The 19302-nt window shown below is 35.4% G+C and overlaps 1 protein-coding gene across 1 annotated transcript in view; it reads right to left on the reverse strand.

Moving 5' to 3' along the window:
• CFAP47 (cilia and flagella associated protein 47) overlaps positions 1 to 19302 on the reverse strand; it is a 514691-nt gene that overhangs the window by 291607 nt on the left and 203782 nt on the right. Inside the window, exon 33 of the mRNA XM_073901936.1 lies at positions 17701 to 17893. Coding sequence (XP_073758037.1) covers positions 17701 to 17893 — 193 coding nt within the window. The remainder of the gene's footprint in view (positions 1 to 17700; positions 17894 to 19302) is intronic.

Consider the following 19302-nt stretch of genomic DNA (forward strand, 5'->3'; position numbering starts at 1 on the left):
GCTGTGAATTGTGCAAGACTGTTGAATCACAGATCTGTACTTGTGAAACAAATAATGCAATATATGTTTAAAAAAAAAGAAAAAAGAAGATAGCAGGAGGAGAAGAATGAAGGGGAATAAGTTGGAGGGGGAAACGAACCATGAGAGATGATGGACTCTGAAAAACAAACTGAGGGTTCTAAGAGAGGAGGAGGGTGGTGGGATGGGTTAGCCTGGTGATGGGGATTAAAGAGGGCACGTTCTGCGTGGAGCACTGGGTGTTATGCACAAACAATGAATCATGGAACACTACATGAAAAACTAATAATGTAATGTATGGTGATTAACATAACAATAAAAATTAAAAAAAACAAAAAAAAAGAAATGGGCAGAATACATGAACAGACATTTTTCCAAAGAAAACATCCAAATGGCCAACAGACACATGAAAAAGTGCTCAACATCGCTCAGCATCAGGGAAATCCAAATCAAAACCTCAATGAGATACGACCTCACACCAGTCAGAATGGCTAAAATTAACAAGTCAGGAAATGACAGATGTTGGCAGGGATGCGGAGAAAGGGGAACCCTCCTACACTGTTGGTGGGAATGCAAGCTGGTGCAACCACTCTAGAAAACAGTATGGAGGTTCCTCAAAAAGTTGAAAATAGAGCTACCATATGATCCAGCAATTGCACTACTGGGTATTTACCCCAATGATACAAATGTAGGGATCCGAAGGGGTACGTGCACCCCAATGTTTATAGCTGCAATGTCCACAATAACCAAACTGTGGAAAGAGCCAAGATGTCCACTGACAGCTGAATGGATAAAGAAGATGTGGTATATATACACAATGGAATATTATGCAGCCATCAAAAGGAATGAGATCTTGCCATTTGCAACGACGTGGATGGAACTGGACGGTGTTATGCTGAGCGAAATAAGTCAATCAGAGAAAGACATGTATCATATGACCTCACGGATAGGAGGAATTTTTAATCTCAGGAAACAAACTGAGGGTTGCTGGAATGGGGGTGGGGCGGGAGGGATGGGGTGGCTGGGTGATAGACATTGGGGAGGGTATGTGCTATGGTGAGCGCTGTGTATTGTGCAAGACTGCTGAATCACAGATCTGTACCTCTGAAAGAAATAATGCAATATATGTTAAGAAAAAAAAAAAGAAGAAGATAGCAGGAGGGGAAGAATGAAGGGGTGGAAATCAGAGGGGGAGACGAACCACGAGAGATGACGGACTCTAAAAAACCAACTGGGGGTGGTGGGAGGATGGGTTAGCCTGGTGATGGGTATTAATAAGGGCACACTCTGCATGGAGCACTGGGTGTTATGCACAAACAATGAATCATGGAACACTAAATCAAACACTAATGATGTAATGTATGGTGATTAACATAACAATAATTTTTTTTTAAAAAAGAAAATGGATTGATGAATAAAGGACAATGAGAAAAATTTAAAAAAAGAAAAAGGATATCTTATGGAATTTGAGCAATAGTCAAAAATTTTTTTTCTTTGCTTGGAAAAGAAAAAACATATTCCTTTGGAAATAAAAACAAAATTTAAACCTCCAAACAATCATAAGAAAATATTATGGAAAAGTATATGCCAACAAACTGGACAACCTAGAAGAAATGGTTAAATTCCTAGAAACCTATAAATAACTAAAACTGAATCAGGAAGAAATAGAAAATTTGAATAGACTGATAACCAGCAATGAAATTTAATCACTAATCAAAAAACTCCCAACAAACAAAAGTCCAGGACCAGATGGCTTCACAGGTGAATTCTACCAAACATTTAAAGAAGAGTTAATATCTATTCTTCCCAAATTATTCCAAGAAACAGAAAGGGAAGGAAGGAAAACTTCCAAATTCATTCTATGAGGCCAGGATTACCCTAATATCACACCAGAAAAAGACACCACTAAAAAAGAGAACTACAGGCCAATATCTCTGATAATAGATGCAAAAATACTCAGTAAAATACTAGCAAACCAAAGCCAACAATACATTAAAGAAATCATTCACCACAATCAACTGGGATTTATTCCTGGGTTGCAAGTATGGTTCAATAATCTCAAATCAATTGATATGATACATCACATCAAAAAGTGAAAGGATAAGAACCATATGATCCTTTCAATAGATGCAGAAAAAGCATCCAACAAAGTACAACATCCATTCATGACAAAAACCCTCAACAAGTAGGTTTAGAGGGAACATGCTTCAACATAATAAAGGCCACCTATGAAAAACCCACAGCTAACATGATCCTTAATGGGGAAAAAATGAGAGCTTTTCCCCTAAGGTGAGGAATAAGACAAGGATATCCACTCTCACCACTTCTATTTAACATAGTACTGGAAGTCCTAGCCACAGCAATCAGACAACAAAAAGAAATAAAAAGCATCAAAATCAGTAAGGAAGAAGTAAAACTTTCCTTATTTGTAGATGTCATGATACTGTATATAAAAAACCAAAAAGACTCCATCAAAAAAACTGCTAGAACTGATAAATGAATTCAGTAAAGTTGCAGGGTACATAATCAATCTACAGAAATCTGTTGATTTCTACAAACTAATAATGAAGTAGCAGAAAGAAAAATTAAGGAATCTGTCTCATTTACAATTGCACCAAAAATAATAAGATACCCAGGAATAAAAGCATCCAAAGAGGTGAAAGACTTGTACTCTGAAAACTATCAAACACTGATGAAAGAAATTGAAGATGACACAAAGAAATGGAAAGACATTCCATGCTCATGGATTGGAAAAACAAATACTGCTAAAATGTCTATACTACCCAAAGCAGCCTACACATTCAATGCAATCCCTATCAAAATACCAACAGCATCTTTCACCGCTAGAACAAGCAATCCTAAAATCTGTATAAAACCACAAAAGACCCAAATAACTAAAGCAATCTTGAAAAAGAAAAGCAAAGCTGAAGACCTGCAACCACAAAAAGAAAAGCAAATCACAATTCTGAACTTTAAGTTATATTACAAAGTCGTAGTTATCACCACAGTATGATATTGGCACAAAAATAGACACAGATCAATGGAACAGAATAGAAAACACAGAAATAAACCCACAACTACTTGGTCAGTTAATCTTGGACAAAGGAGGAAAGAACATCCAATGGGAAAAGGACAGTCTTTCTAACAAATGGTGTTGGAAAACTGGATAGTAACATGCAAAAGAAAGAAACGGGACCACTTTCTTACTCCATATATAAAAATAAATTCAAAATGGATTGAAGACCTACATGTGAGACCTGAAACCACAAAAATCCTAGAAGAGAACACAGGCAGTAACCTCTTTGACACTGATCATAGCAACTTCTTGATATGTCTACTGAGGCAAGGGAAACAAAAGCAAAAATAAACTATTGGGACTACATCAAAATAAAAAGCTTCTGCGGAGCAAAGGAAACAATCAACAAAACTAAAAGCAACCTACTTCATGGGAGAAGATATTTTCAAATGACATATCTGATAAAGGGTTAGTATTCAAAATATATAAAGAACTTATAAAACACCCAAAAACCAAATAATCCAATTGAAAAATGGGCAGAAGACATGAACAGATATTTCTCCAAAGAAGACATATAGATGGCCAACAGACACATTTAAAAGATGGTTCATCATCACTCATCATCAGGGAAATGCATACCAAAACTACAATGAGCTATCATCTCATACCTGTCAGAATGGCTGAAATCAATAACACAAGAAAAATAGTTTTGGCCATGATGTGGAGAAAAAGGAAAGCTCTTGCACTGTTGGTGGGAACAGCCACTGTGGAAAACAGTACAGAGTTTCCTCAAAAAGTTAAAAATAGAACTACCTAAGATCCAGAATTCACATTACTGGGTATTTACCCAAAGAATACAAAAGCACTAATTCAAAGGGACACATGCATCCCTACATTTATAGCAGCAATATTTGCAATAGCCAAAATATGGAAGCAGCCCAAGTGTCCATCCATTAATGAATGGATGAGGAAGATGTGAATGAAATTTTGTCATTTGCAACAATGTGGATGGAGCCGGAGAGTATGATGCTGAGTGAAATGGGTCGGTTAGAGAGGGATGGGTGCCTTACGATTTCACTAATGTGTGGAATTTAAGAAACAAAACAAATGAGCAAAGGGGAAAAAAGAGAGAGAGAGAGAGACAAACCAATAGGCAGATTTTTGATCACTCAGATTGCTTTACATCTGGTACTAGAAGACCAATTTCTCTAGAACCACAGATGTCCTAGATACTTCACAAAAATAGTACCTGGTATTTTTTCATCTGAGATGCTACATAATTGAATGATTCTATAGGATTTCTATAGCATGGTACTGCAAAATCAGTCTAGCAAACAAAGATCACTAGAAATTTTCAACTAATACATAGCAAAAAACATTTTGGACTGTATATTTCAAAGTATTTTTTTGCTGATAAAAACCTATGAATACCTATATCTGATAGATGATGTGATACAATCAAAGAATGAGTTCAAAATACACATTTCTGGTGGGCTGGATGTTTATAACCTAAATGTGCTTCTCTGAATGTATATGTGCCACCTATGTCTTTTAATAAAAGCAAAAGGTCTCACTTTTGTAGCCAAAATTCATTTTTCTAAGAACTATAAGCAATTCTAACTTTAATTGAAAAAGGCAATTTTCTAGTCTTTTGTGTTCATAGTGAATCAGACAGTATTTGATATAGACCATGATCTCTAAACATCCCAATGTCATCTTGTATCATTAAAGAGACAGAAATTCCCCTCAAGGTGTTTATCATCCTGTTGAGGATAGATCACACCCATAACAGGAAAACAACTAATTAAAAATCTAACTAGAAGCTGATAGAGAGATTACAATATAACAATAACTATTATGCTGTTACTTCCAACTCCACCAACTGCAATCCAGCACCACAGGACTCATTATGACCTTCCCTCTTTCGTTATTTCTAACTTGGCTCTTCAGTACAGGAGAACCTGGTTCTCATTACCTACAAAATATTTACTTTTTTGTTCAACCCTAGTATATATTTAAAGCAATTTCAGAATTGCAAACCCATACCCCTGCAAGAAACTAGAGTAACAAGCGCATGCAATATTCCTTTTGTCTTTAGGTCTACAGTATGCAGTCATGATTGTTTTTACAAGATAATTTAGCCAGCACCTTTCCTGTCCATTATATTCAGTGAGGTTGTCAAACATTTGCAACACAGTTAGATTCATCTATCACAGTCTGCATTCCATCCTGAATTACCTCCATGTCTTAGCTGATTAAAAAATACATGCACTAACATACATTCTGTGTTGTACGCTTCTAGGATTTTGAGAGGTATATTGTCATGTATTTATCACACTTCCATACGGGAAAGTTTCATCACCCCCAAAATTCTCATTTGCACTGTAGAGTCAAGTTATTGATATCTACAAAAACAAGTGAGGTAGGATTTTTCACTAGGGTTATATTGAGTCTATAGATCAATTTGGCAATACTGACAAAAAAAATCTTACTCTTTTGTCTTCCACTTCCATGTGCACGGTATATTTCTCTATTTATTTGGCTCTCTTTGATTTCTTTCCTCAGTGCTTCATAATGTTCAGTACATATATCCTGCACATATTTTGTCGGGTTCATACTTAAGCATTTTATTCTATGTTGCTATGATAAATTATATATATATAGTTGCAAATTCCAATTGTTTAATGCCATTATAGAAAACAGAATTTATTTTTTATATACTGATTATATGTCTGTCCTACAACCATGACAAACTCTATACCAATTCTAGGAGATTTTTTGTGGTTGCTTTCGGATTTTCTACTTGACTGTCGTATTGAATTCCAGTCCCTTTCTGAGGGGTAGAGGTGGTTTTGTTTTATTTATTTATTTTTTTCAGTCTCTTTTTTCAGCTGCAGTGAGTTTTCATCAGGGCACTAAAGATGACTGCACATGTGGTCCTTCTCCCCACATATTAACTTTAATGTTCTATAGGGAATAGAGAAGTTGGACAAGTTGCTTCCCCACCCCCAGGTCTACACTATGAGGGGCACATTCTCCAGACTCACTCTCCAGTCATTTCTGTGAGCAACCAGTGATGTTTATGGAGTAGAAACCTGTAAGAGGATGCAGACGTTCCTTATTGCTCTAGTTCCTAGGGACTTTACACTCTCTCACTAGTGTATACTTTGTCTCTACCAATTCACCAACCACCCTAACTCAACTCTCCTTATCAGTATCCAGCTGTCTCTACCACAAGTAGACAATTGCTATCATCCCATTTCCTCCTGAAAGCACCTCCTCCTTCTTGGATGTTAGGATACTTTGTTGTCCTATAGCCTTAGCTTCATATGGGAGCTTAACACATTTGGGAATTTGCTATCTATATGGTTTTTGCTGTTGTTTTGTATATGTTTTTGCTGTAATTTTAAGGGTGGGGGCTAAAGGTCTTTCCAGTTCTCTACCTTTCTGAGTGGAAAACCAGTGGCACCTATTTTTGTTCAACCCATCACAACTTTGGAACTGCTTTTTTATTATTTCTTAAACAGCAATCAGCATGAATTGTTGCCTTTCAAATGTGGCTCTCTGTGCAAAGAGGATGGCAATAATCCTCCAGAACAGTGTTGAGAAGTAAAAACCTTGCTTCTTTGATCTAATCCTGTGCCGATGGCCTGCCATTCATACAGAAAGAAGGCTGCAGCCAAGCCCCCACCAGTTTACCACAGCCTTAGGTATATCACGGATTTTCTCTGCTTTTTGGTTAATTCCTTTGATCTAGGCTACTCTCTTCTATGCTCCAAGATTTTGCTACCTAAAGTGTGCTATGTGAATCAGCAGCACCTTTATCAACTGGAAGCTTGTTATGAACGCAGAATTTCAGACCCCACTTAAAACCTACTGAAACATAAAAAGTTTAGCAAAATCTCCAGGTGATTTATATTCATATTATCATCTGAGAAGTGTTGGTCTATGGTTGCTTTTAGAGAGAGAAAGAGCAAACTAATCTAGTCCTCATTTGCCAGGAAACAGAAAATTCAAGTGATGTTCTACAAATTTTTTTTTTAATTTTAATTTAGAAGTTATGTTTTTACCTATTTATTTACAGTATATTACTTCAAATATTCAGAAATATTAAAATAGTCCTAAATAGTGTTACGAATTGAAGATGTGACTGCTAAACATAAAACTGAAACATTTTATGCATTAAAGGAATAAGTGCACATATAATTTTTATGAGTATCATAGTAATTATTTAAATGATATTTTAGGTGGTTAAAACAGTACATTTTTATAACAGCTTTATTGATATGTAACTCATATAACATACGTTTTATCCAATTCAACTGTCCAATTCATTATTATTTAATATATTTACACAGCGGCATGATCATCACCACTACCTAACCTTAGAATATTTATCAACACATAAAGAAACCCCATACCCACTAGCTGTCATTCCCCTTTTCCCTCTTCTCTCATCCATTGGAAAAAAACTAATTTACTTTCAGTCACTATGGACTTGCCTATTCTAATTTTAGTATATGTGCTGCCGAAGCGAGCACTGGACTTGCCTATTCTAAACATGTCATAGACATAGAATCAAAATATGTGCCCTTTTGTGTTATGGCTTCTTTTATTTAGCATAATGTTTTCAAGGTTCATCCATGCCATAGCATGTATCAGTGCTTTGCTTCTTTTTATACCTGAATAATGTTCCGTTTTGTGACTAAATATACCACATTTTGTTGATCTATTCATCAGTTTATTGGCATTTGGGTTGCTTCCCCGTTTTGGCTATTATGAATAATGTTGCTATTACCATTTATTTAAGAATTTTTGTGAGAATATATGTATTTTCAAATATTTTGAGTATAAACCAATGAGTGGAACTGCGGAATCATATCATTAATCTATTTTTTAACACTTTGAGAAATGTTAAACTGTTTAACATTAAACTGTTTTCCAAAGTGCTTGTACCATTTACAATCTCTCTAGCAATGTATAAGGTTCCAATTTCTAAAAATCTTTCCCAATAGATGTTATAGTATTTCTTTCCTTTTTTTTTTTCATTTTATTCATCCAAGTTGGTGTCAAGTGCTAGTTCATTGTGCTTTTGTTTTACATTTACCTAATGACTAATATTATGTTGAGTCTCTTCATGTGCTCTTCATGTGCTCATTGACCATTTGCTTAACTCCTTTATTTTCTTTTTACTTGGATTATTTGTTTTCTTTTTACTTGCATTATTTGTTGAGTTGTATTTTTATATATTCTTGGTATAAGTCTCTTGCTAGATATATATTTTCATTGTTGCTGTGTCCTTTGAAATGGTCTCTTTTATTTCCCTTTATATTCTATTAATATGGAGTATTGCATTGATTGGAAGGCCTACTATTTCTCAGAGATTTATTCATTTATTTTAGAGAAAGAGAGACAGAGTGCAGGGTAAGGGGCAGAGGGAGAGGGAGGGAACCTCCAGCAGACTCCCCACTGAGCACTGAACCTGATGCAGGGCTTGATCTCACGACCCTGAGATCATGTCCTGAGCCAAAGCCAACAGTTGAAGGCTTAACCGACTAAGCCACCCAGGCACCCCAGAATTCCCAGGTTAAACTAATCTTACACTCCTGGGATAAATCTCACCTAGTAATTTTGTTTAATCCTCTTAAAATGTTGCTGGATTCTGTTTGCTAGAATTTTGAGGATTTTTATGCCTGCATTCAGAACAGATAACATAGTACATTTTTAATTGTTTTAAAGCACTTTGGAAATGCAAAGTAATATATACTTTAATGCAGAAATCATCTTGTTTCTAAAGGTAGTTAAATTATAGGGGCACCTGGGTGGCTCAGTCGTTAGGTGTCTGCCTTCGGCTCAGGTCATGATCCCAGGGTCCTGGGATCGAGCCCCACATCGGGCTCCCTGCTCGGCGGGAAGCCTGCTTCTCCCTCTCCCGCTCCCCTTGTTTGTGTTCCCTCTCTAGGCTGTCTCTCTCTCTGTCAAATAAATAAATAAAATCTTTAAAGGTAGTTAAATTATGAAGATATGTGAACTCTAAATAATTATAAGATCAGCCAAATACAATAATTAGAAGATCAGCCACATGAGAGTGAGGTAATATATATAATATTTGGTAGAACCTCCATAAAAGTGCATCATTAAACTAGAAAGAAAATAAAGAATCTTGTGTACTAAGGTGATTAATCACTATGGATAAAAACTGATTTAAAAAACAAGAAGTATAAGTAATCAAAAGAAAATAATCACAGCAGTTACATGATAGAACACATACAATAAAATAATCAATAATATTATGCTAATATTTTCAAAATTTAGACAAAGTTCATTAATTTCATTATTTAAAATTTCATTATGATTATTTAAAATCATCCCACTAAAGAAATAATAGGTCCAGGTAATCTTACTAGTAAATTCTACAAAATTTAAGAAACAAGCAATTTCACTTTTCTAGAAACTCTTTCAAAGCCTACAAAGAGGAAATATTCTACAACTAATTGTTGAGATTTATGTAAAATTATAACATAAAAAACTAAAAAATACAGAGAATATTTACAAATCATCACTCATGTAAAGTAAAGCAAAAAATTAAAATATTAGTAAACTAATCTGGCAAGGTATTAAAAAAAGATTAGCTACCATGGCAAAATTAAATTTGTGCCAGGAATGCAAGGTTAGTTTACAGTTAAAAATCAATTTAACATACTATAGTAAGATAGGAAGAGAGAGAGAGAGAGAGAGAGAAATAGAAAGAGACATATAGGCATATACAGTTGACCCTTAAACAATGTGGGGCTTGGGGCACCAACTCTTGCACACTGAAAAATTTGTGTATAACTTTTGACTCCTCCAAATCTTAACTAATAATAGCCTACTGTTGACCAGAAGCCTTACTGAAAACATAACCAGTATTTGTATGTTATATGTATTATATATCGTATTCTTACAATAAAGTAAGCTAGAGAAAAGAAAATGTTACTAAGAAAATCACAAGAAAGAGAAAATACACTTATAGTACTGTAATATTTTAAAAAAAAATCCACATACGAGTGGACCTGCACAGTTCAAAACCTTGTTGTTCAAAGGTCAACTGTATATAATATATATAATTAAATAGTATTCATTATAAAACTTCCTGGAAAACTAAAAGGATATAAATTCCAGAACACAATCTACAAAGTAATCATATAGTAAATATAATAATTAGTGATGAAATGTTGAATGTATTCTGCTTAATTATGAAAAAGATCAGGTATAATACAAGATCATCCATGTTAAAAAAAGGTTAGAAAAAACCTCTTCATTCCATCCTTTATTTTTTCATCCTTCTCTTTAAAATCAAAACAACCCTTGTAAATAAAGATTAAATTCCACCCTTTTATTTAAAACAAAAAAAGAGAAAAAGCCTCTTCAGGACTCAGTTTCAACGAATATCTTTGACTTCAAAGGGAATACAAAAAAATACCTCCTATACCAACTTTACAAAAGAAATGTTTTAGAACGTGTTTCATACTCCTGTACATGCCTCCCACTTTGTGAATATAAAAAAGCTCAGAGCCAAACAAGGCAATTCACTTATAGGGGAGAAGTTATCAGCTTGATCTCCAATTTTCCAAGCTATCTGATAGACATAACACAATGAAATACTGTCCACAGAGCTCAGAGAAAAATAAAGGCTGACCCAAATTTTATTTCCAGTCAAGATGCCATGCGCACATTAAAAAAAAAAAGAAGATAATTACAAACAGAACTCAGAGCCTAGAGACCTTTGAAAAGGGTTTTCCTAGAAAAACAATTATGAAATCCAGCCACCCAATAGTTGAATCAAAAAATAAATAAAAATGGAGAATCCAGGTAAAATGACACATAACAGAATACTGACACAATAGAAGTGTTATAAATACTGACAATACAGGTGTAATGAACATAACAAAAATGATACACTCAGGCAGAAAGGTGAGAGGAAACGAGAGTAAGAATGATCTTACCTGTCACAGCAATGGTTAGCGATGCTATGTAAAATCACAACGTGTAGCAACAAAACAAAAAAACCCCCTCAGAATTCATAATGTATTCATAAGTTTCTTCTTTTATATTTGAGACATAATTTAGAAAATATTATTTCTTGTGGTGAACAAATATTTATAAGGTACCTCTGCACTATTTAATCTTATTCCCTATTTTTCAATTTGCACATATTAGAGTTTTGAACCTTCACTGTGCATCAGAGCCACCCAGAAAGCTTTTAAAAGCTGCGCACATGTACAGGCAATACCCCCACAGATTGAGTTTCAGTTGGCCTGGGGTGGGACATCTGTTTTTATTTTTTTAATTTCCCAGGTGATTACAAAAGGGCATCCAGATTTGAAAACCCACTCTTGTAGATGAAAGAGGAAATGAGATATCTCTCTGGACATTAGGGAAGAATTTGCAAGAATTGCAAAGATCGAAGCTAAAGAAGATTTTAACATTTTGAAAGAGCAGCATCACACAATGATACTTAACAAGAGCCTTGGAGGTCAAACTGCTTGGATTCAAAACCCAGCCACATACTTTGCTAGGAACATAAATTAACCTCTCTACTTTGGTTTTCCCGTTAATTATAATAACAGCCACCTGATCATGTTGCTTGTTTTGAGGATTAAATAAACCGTTATATGTAAAATTCTTAGTCCTTTAATTGGCATACTACAGAATACTGTGAAAATGAGTAGAGGAAACCTCATTTAAAATTAACAAACTGAGGGTTCTAGAGGGGAGGGGGTTGGGTTAGCCCAGTGATGGGTATTAAAGAGGGCACGTATTGAATGGAGCACTGGGGGTTATATGCAAACGATGAATCATGGAACACTACATCAAAAACTAATGATGTAATGTATGGTGATTAACATAACATAAAAACAAAAAGAACTCCAAGAGTTCAGCATTGGAATGAAAAAAATACAAAAAACAAAAAAACACTGAGTTGAGGAAGCCCTGCAGAGGGAATCAATGTATGTTACCACTCATTGCAGCCTGCGTGCTAAGCAGGAAAAAGGAAGCATTTTATCTCTTGCTCTTAAGAAAAAAGGATGACTCCTCTCTGCCCCAGCTATTAATAGTGCACCTGGTAACCAATGAGAAACCACCACATCCTCAGACTCTTGTTCCTTTCCTATGAACTTCTGTTCAAAACAACCCTCCTCAATTTCCTCCTAAACCTAATAAAAGTGTAACTTCCTCTTGACTCTTCATACTTGCCTATGGTTTGCCATAGTATGCTTGTCCAGAATTGCCATTCCTCTGCTATTCCCGAATAAACTCATTTCCCTAAGAGAATAACTATTTTAATTTTATGGTTGACAACACCAAACATCCCCCTCTCCTGACTAATGTAAGTGATCACTGCTTCTCTACCAATTAAAGAATTAGCCTCAATTATAGCCTTCTTCCTTCTAAATAAGATTTATTAAATTACTCATAGAATTACCACTGCCCCTGATAGCATACAATCAATGTGAATCACTGTTTCCTTGAAAGTGTCCCCAATTTACTTAGCTAATGCACAAATCCTATAATGTCTTCCACAATATCCTTTACTGTGAGACACTCCATGACTCTCCATAATGTGTGGTCTCCCTCATTGCAATGTGCACTGAAAAGAATTTGTTCAACTATAGATGTGTTCCCAGTGGTCTCTATCTAGAAGGCACCGACACTGAGTAGGTATGAATATGAAAGAGAAAGAATGTGGTCTGATTGTGGGTGAATTTTTACATCTTACATTTTGCAGGACACGTGGCTATTGCATTGGTTCGCCCTGATTTATTGAACCACACTGCTAATCCATTAGAAATGGTGTAACTCTCTATTCTCATGTTTTTTTGACAGCCTGGCATTTCTCTGAATTTAGTGTTGAGTTTCACACTAATCATGACTTCTACATATTGACTGACAGTCCTATTCCCAATATAAAACATTCTAAATGTAACATTAAAATATCAGATTACACCATTTCTAGTATCTATGTGCATTTTAATCTTGCAACACTGATGATAAATATTTAATGGTAAACATTAAAGGGATAATTTGGAACTTCTGGAAAAAATATAAGGTTCTTTGTAAATAATAACTATTATCTGGTTTAATGAAGCTGAAAATTAGACACATTTAAAATGCATACAAATTTAAGACCTCAACACTACATTAGTTTTAAGAATAGATAAAATTAAAAGGCCAGTACAATTTCCCAAATGTGTACTGAATATTATTTACTTTAACAAACTATCCCATGATAAATGAAATCAGGGGCACTTTTAGACAGTACATAAAATGAAAGATAAATGTTGCCAAACATATCTATGACTCTGCTCCACTAAAAAAAAAAAATGGAATAAAAACAGTATTTTCCATTCAGAAGAACTACAATTGTTACTTGATGAAAAAAAAATGTTGACATAGGCATCAGTTAAATAATAGATATTATTTTGCAGAACAAAGCTCCTTTGAACAGTTCAAAATGCTCCAACTTTTGGATTTTGTTAAAAGTGCAGTCAAATGAAAGTACTTAGTCCTCTCAGAAATTAAACTTTATGTTACAAAAAGGGTCTGTTGCTGTTCTCAAAATCACCAGGTGATTATAGGATGAGAAAATTTCCATTAGCCATCAAATGTAGCAATTGAGGAAAAGGGTCCAAAAGAATAACAAAGAGGATACTTTATCAAAGGCATGATCTACAGAAGAAGTAACTGTCACTAAGGTGTAAAAAAAAGGTTCATCATTGAAAAACATTACCTGTTGTGTTAATGATAAAGGGCTTAAGCACATATAATACAAAGAACAAGAGGGTAAGTGTATAAGGGCAATTGTACCTCCTTGGCGAGGCCTAAAAACGGCCCCTACTTACATGAAACAGGTGTTCCCTTATTACATGGAAAATGTTTTTTGACGTTCACAACTCTTTGAACAAATCAACACATGTTATGAATTTTCAAACATAGGATGGGTAACTTTTTATTCTTTTTTTTGTTTTGTTTTTGTTTCTTTGCTTTTTAACGGTGCTTTTCAGCAACTATCTGTAGTTAGGAAAGGAAACTGCCAAACTTGGACTACCGGACACCACATACTCTTGAGCAAATTCATAGAAAGTCCAGGGTTAAGAAATCTCAGTCTTCTCTCAGCGCTAAATACGAGGTGTGATCAAAACATGTGACCTTGGTGCACTTCAATCCACCTACTTGCTGTGGCCCCCAGACCAAATACCCATCATAGCAGTCACCACCTTGGCCATCTCCCATGACTCTCTGAGGCCAACAGAATGAAATCCTAGAACATTGTCCTGATGTTCAAAGCCCTGGATGGCCAGGCCTCTGAACCAACTGATTCCAACTTTACCACTCCATACTCTCCTTGACAGAGGACGGCTCCCTCGCTTGTCACATCCTTCCTAGTTCCTATATCATTACAAAGAAATTCTACGAGAAATATATGTCAGACCTAATCTGACTGAGGTAAAGGTGCTGATAAAGACCTCAGCAGAGACATGATATGGAAACTACCTATCATGTTGACACCACTGCTCAACTCAACAAGAGTTTCTGGGAAAGCCATAAACAACTAAAAAATTCCTTATTTGTTGCCTCACCAGGCTGATCAAGGACGGACTGTCCATAAAGATGACTCTGCAAGCTGCCAACTGATCAGCTTACCCAAAAAATGTATAAGCAAGGTCCGCTGTCTATTCTCTGTGATGTTTTCTCCTTCACTATTGGAAGACAATTTCTTGGGTACAGAATTCTAGGTTAGTATTTTTTTTCCCTCTTAACACTTTAAATACTCTACTCTCTTCCTGACTACAGGATTCCCGAGAAGTTGGATGTAATTCTTACCTCAGCTCCTCTATAGGCAAGAAGTTTTCCCCCCTCTGGCTTCTTTCAAGATTCTTTTTTTATATTTGATTTTCTGCAATTTGAATATAGTATTCCTAGCTATAAAGCTTTTTTTGCGTTTATCCTGCTTGGTATTCCCTGATCTTCCTGGATCTGTGGTCTGATGTCTGACATTAATTTGGGGAAATTTTCCTCTATTACTATGCCAAAGGAATTGTTAAAGGGGAGGTTTTTCAGAAATACAATTGTGAACAAATACCATTCTGTGAACAATTTAAAAGCACTAAAAAGCCACTTTCTGTGATACTATAGCCTAATTGTTTCATACTTTAGTGTGTATCAGAATCACATGGAGGGCTTAATAAAACACAGATTGCTAGGTCTCACCCTTAAAAGCTTCTCAATCTACCCTCCACAACACCATTGCACCAGGTTGTGAGGCACCAATGGAGTGAGTCTAAGAAGAATAAGTATCAATGTTGACAGATAAAAATCGGGGGAACTGAGTATGACTTTTCCTTAGTCCAAGTTAATCAAAGTGAAATCTTTCATAGAGGTTCTCCTCATGGACCTCCGTGGTTACTAAGCCCACAAACTTGTACTCAGGTCCATATTCAACGTGGAAAGTGCCTCCTTCTACCTCAACCATTCAACCCGACTCCTACAATTTGTACCAGAAGGTACAAACTGGCAGGCTAATATATATTCAATTATCTGGAATAGGGTAGAAAAATGTATAAAACCTGAATGTGTCTCAATATTCACTCATTTTTTTTAAAGATTCTATTTATTTATTTGAGAGAGAGAGAGAGAGAGAGAGCACATCAGAGGGGGGAGGGTCAGAGGGAGAAGCAGACTCCCTGCTGAGTAGGGAGCCCGATGCAGGACTCAATCCTGGGACTCCAGGATCATGACCCGAGCCGAAGGCAGTCGCTTAACCAACTGAGCCACCCAGGTGCCCCTCAATATTCATTTATATACACAAACAGTATTTGATATCTGTTATCTTCTAGTCATGTTTCTCGGTTCTGAACAACAAAACAGACAAGACTGTTCCTGTTAAGAAGCTCACATTATACTGGAAGAAACAGACTCTCCATTTTATATATATAATTTTGGAAAAATGCTATTGAAAAGAACAGAGCAAGAAAGAGAAAGATGGAAGGATACGCTATTTTAGAGGGTATTGGGAAAGCTTCTCATATAAAGTGATATTTGAGCAGGGACTTGAATGAAGTGAGAAATGGAATCATGAAGATAAATAGGAAAATAATAGTCCAAGCAGAAGGTAGCAGAGAAAAATGCAAAAGCTTTGTAAAAGCATAAACTCAGTGTTTTTTTTTAAAAAAGGAAAGAGACCAGTGCCTGTAATCTATTATATTGAAAAATGCAGCAAACTCTTAGAAATTAACTTGTATAGACCCTTTTGTTGGTAAAAATAGAACCATAATAATTTTACAACAAATGAATATACTAATTTCTAATATACGTACATATTTTATATTACTTTGGTTAAAGTGTTACTCCTCAGCAATCTAATGATTTGCACTTTGTTTTTTATATTTTTGAAAGGACCAAATACAGTTTTATAAAATATGAATCTTATTCAATTGCAGATTAAGTCAAATTATTTTGATATTATCAGCACATCAATTAGAAGGTACTAAAATATTCCACGTTTACTGTTGTCTAATACCAATATATCAATATATCTGTTTCAATCTTGATGTCACTATGTTTGTTGAAGTAATGCCTTCAAGTTAAGAGCAACCATAATTCAAAGTCTCATTTTATTTATTTATTTACTAAAGATTTTATTTATTTGAGAGAGAGAGAGGGAGGGAGCATGAGAAGTAGGGAGTGGCAGGCAGAGGTAGAAGCAGGCTCCCCACTGAGCAAGGATCCTGATGTGGGACTCGATCCCAGGACCCCGGGACCATGACCTGAGCTGAAGGCAGATGCTTAACTGACTGAGCCACCCAGGTGCCCTGAAAGTCTCATTTTAAATCACACTCTTAAATCTTCTGACTTCTAAAGTTTAGATTAAACTCTGAGGGTTCAGTATAGAAAATAAATGTAATGACTTAAACACAACCCCTTCTGAACATAAGAGGTTTGTGTGTACTTGGAAAAGGGGGGCTGAATTGAAGCCGCAGAAACAACGAGCACACACACTGTCATCCATCTCACTACAATCAGTGGTTATGATGGAGGAAAAAAATACACTATACTAGCAAATTGGAACTTAAAAAAAAAAAAAACTGAAGGCTCTTAAGGTGGAAATTTATAGAGCCTCATTCCACAAGCACAGAACCAGGGAGTGGCCACCTGAACACTGAGGTCTCTCTATGAACATCCACTTGTCTCAGTATTTGGACCTAATATGACGGACCTCCCCCAAAATTCATGAAGCATTACTGCATTTAGTGATTTCCAACATGACTGTCACAATGACATGTAAGATGTTTTCTAGTCAAATTCCACTTGATATCAACTAAGTACACACAGGTTTGAGCATGTCACCTAAAATTTAATTCTTTATAGAGCTGAAAATACCAGCAATGATATTAAGACTATCTTTTGTAGAGCATCTCTGCATAATTTTTATCACTTACTCTTCAAAATACATTAAAGAAGCATCTTTTATTATTTCCATTTTACATGTTAAGGAAACTGATCTTGGGAAGATGTTAAGAGATCCTTTTTGCAGAAAAGAGGTCTAGAATCCATGGATTCTGAGTCCAATTCTACATTGTCACACTAAAATTAGTAATAATTTCTTTAAAGAAAAAAATTCTCACCTTGGTGACAGTTTTTCCATATAATATGTCGGGCATTCTCATAATTTGTGTTCATCCAACTAAGCAGAATCCTTTCAGAATTAGAATATATGTTGCTGGATAAAAAACAAGGATTGACTTTTGGTGAATTCTGTACATGTATGGGGGGCAGGTTACTGCTGCAATGTGGTACAACCCGGGATAGTACCAGAACCTGAAATTGGGAAAAAGAGAGAACCTTTATTAGACCTGAATGGCAAAATTAAAAATTAATATTTGAAGAGTAAATAAAGGAAGGCATCAGTATTTTCTGGTCAACTACATCCATATAAGACTAAAAGAAATCAGAAGACCCCCTACAATAAAGATGAAAGTCAGAGGACATGTAATAACAACTGACCTATCCAAATCTCAGCTATGTTTGAAATCCTCATGGAGGTGGGACAGCAAGCACATAATGCATAAGTAAATATTCTGAACTACAATCTGTGAAATCTCAGTCTGTAAGCTAACTTTCTCCCACTTAATTTATGAAAACCTGTTTGTGCACTCTAAGTCAGTGCCTATTTGGTTTTATTTCATAGAAAATTCTTCTAAGTCGGATATCTAGTTTTTTAGGTTACAACAAATGACAAGTAATGGGAAAAAATAGGAGAGTAATGAAAAGCAATAGACAATAGTCATATGACAAGAGAATAAAGACACAAACTATTAAAAGCTAAAAAATACTCCAAATGTCTGTTTATGTTTAAAGAAAATAATATTTTAACAGTAATGATTGGTCTCATGATGAATAAATAGAATAGCAATCAAAAAATGTCATGTACTTCCCCATCAAAAAACTGAATAACATGTAGATCATGACATAAGGTGAAATTTTAATTTTACTAATCTGTTACAATTTCACAGAATGTTCTAAACTGTGTATAAATCATTCTAGTAAATCTTAACTCAAATGTATCCTAAAAAGGCACAATTAATTTAAGTAGGAATTAGAAAAAGTCAGATCAGATTTAATTTTTAGAAGCTTACCTTCCCTTTGATCAGATTAAGTGGAAGAATATCACAAACACTGCTCAAGCATACCATAAATGTTTATCACCCTAACAAAATTTCTTGCAGTCATTTAAGTCTAAATATTATCAAGATCACAAATTTGTTGTAAAGAGAATATAATTTAAGTCCATGGACTAAGAATTACAAAAACTAATAATTTTTAAAAAGCAGAATAGAGAAAGAAAATTTAAAAAGAAGAAGTATTCAAGCTTGTTCATCAACAGCCCCTACCAAAGAGGACCACCTGGAAGTGATCTGGTGGTGAAGACACAAGCTTCAGTTAGGACAGGAGGTAGAGAAAACTCCAAGAGGAGACTGAATCTACAGGCGAGTTTCCTGGTGGTGGAGGGCACAGCAGCAATCTGACCTCAGCTCTAAGGCATAGCACACATCACCCAAGGGGATCACTACAGGGGTTCCATGAAACCTGAGATGCACCTGTTCCTGATTTAAAGATAAAGCCCTGCAAGCCTAGAGATCTCTTTCCCTTGTCTTCTCACTCTTATTACCCATAGGGGCTCCTGGCTTCTTAATCATTTCTTATCAGATCTCTTTCCTTCTCAGCCT

This window comes from Callorhinus ursinus, unplaced genomic scaffold, assembly GCF_003265705.2.
Source record: "Callorhinus ursinus isolate GAN/ISIS: 27379988/994484 unplaced genomic scaffold, GSC_fseal_2.0 scaffold16, whole genome shotgun sequence".
In the NCBI taxonomy this organism is placed as follows: domain Eukaryota; kingdom Metazoa; phylum Chordata; class Mammalia; order Carnivora; family Otariidae; genus Callorhinus; species Callorhinus ursinus.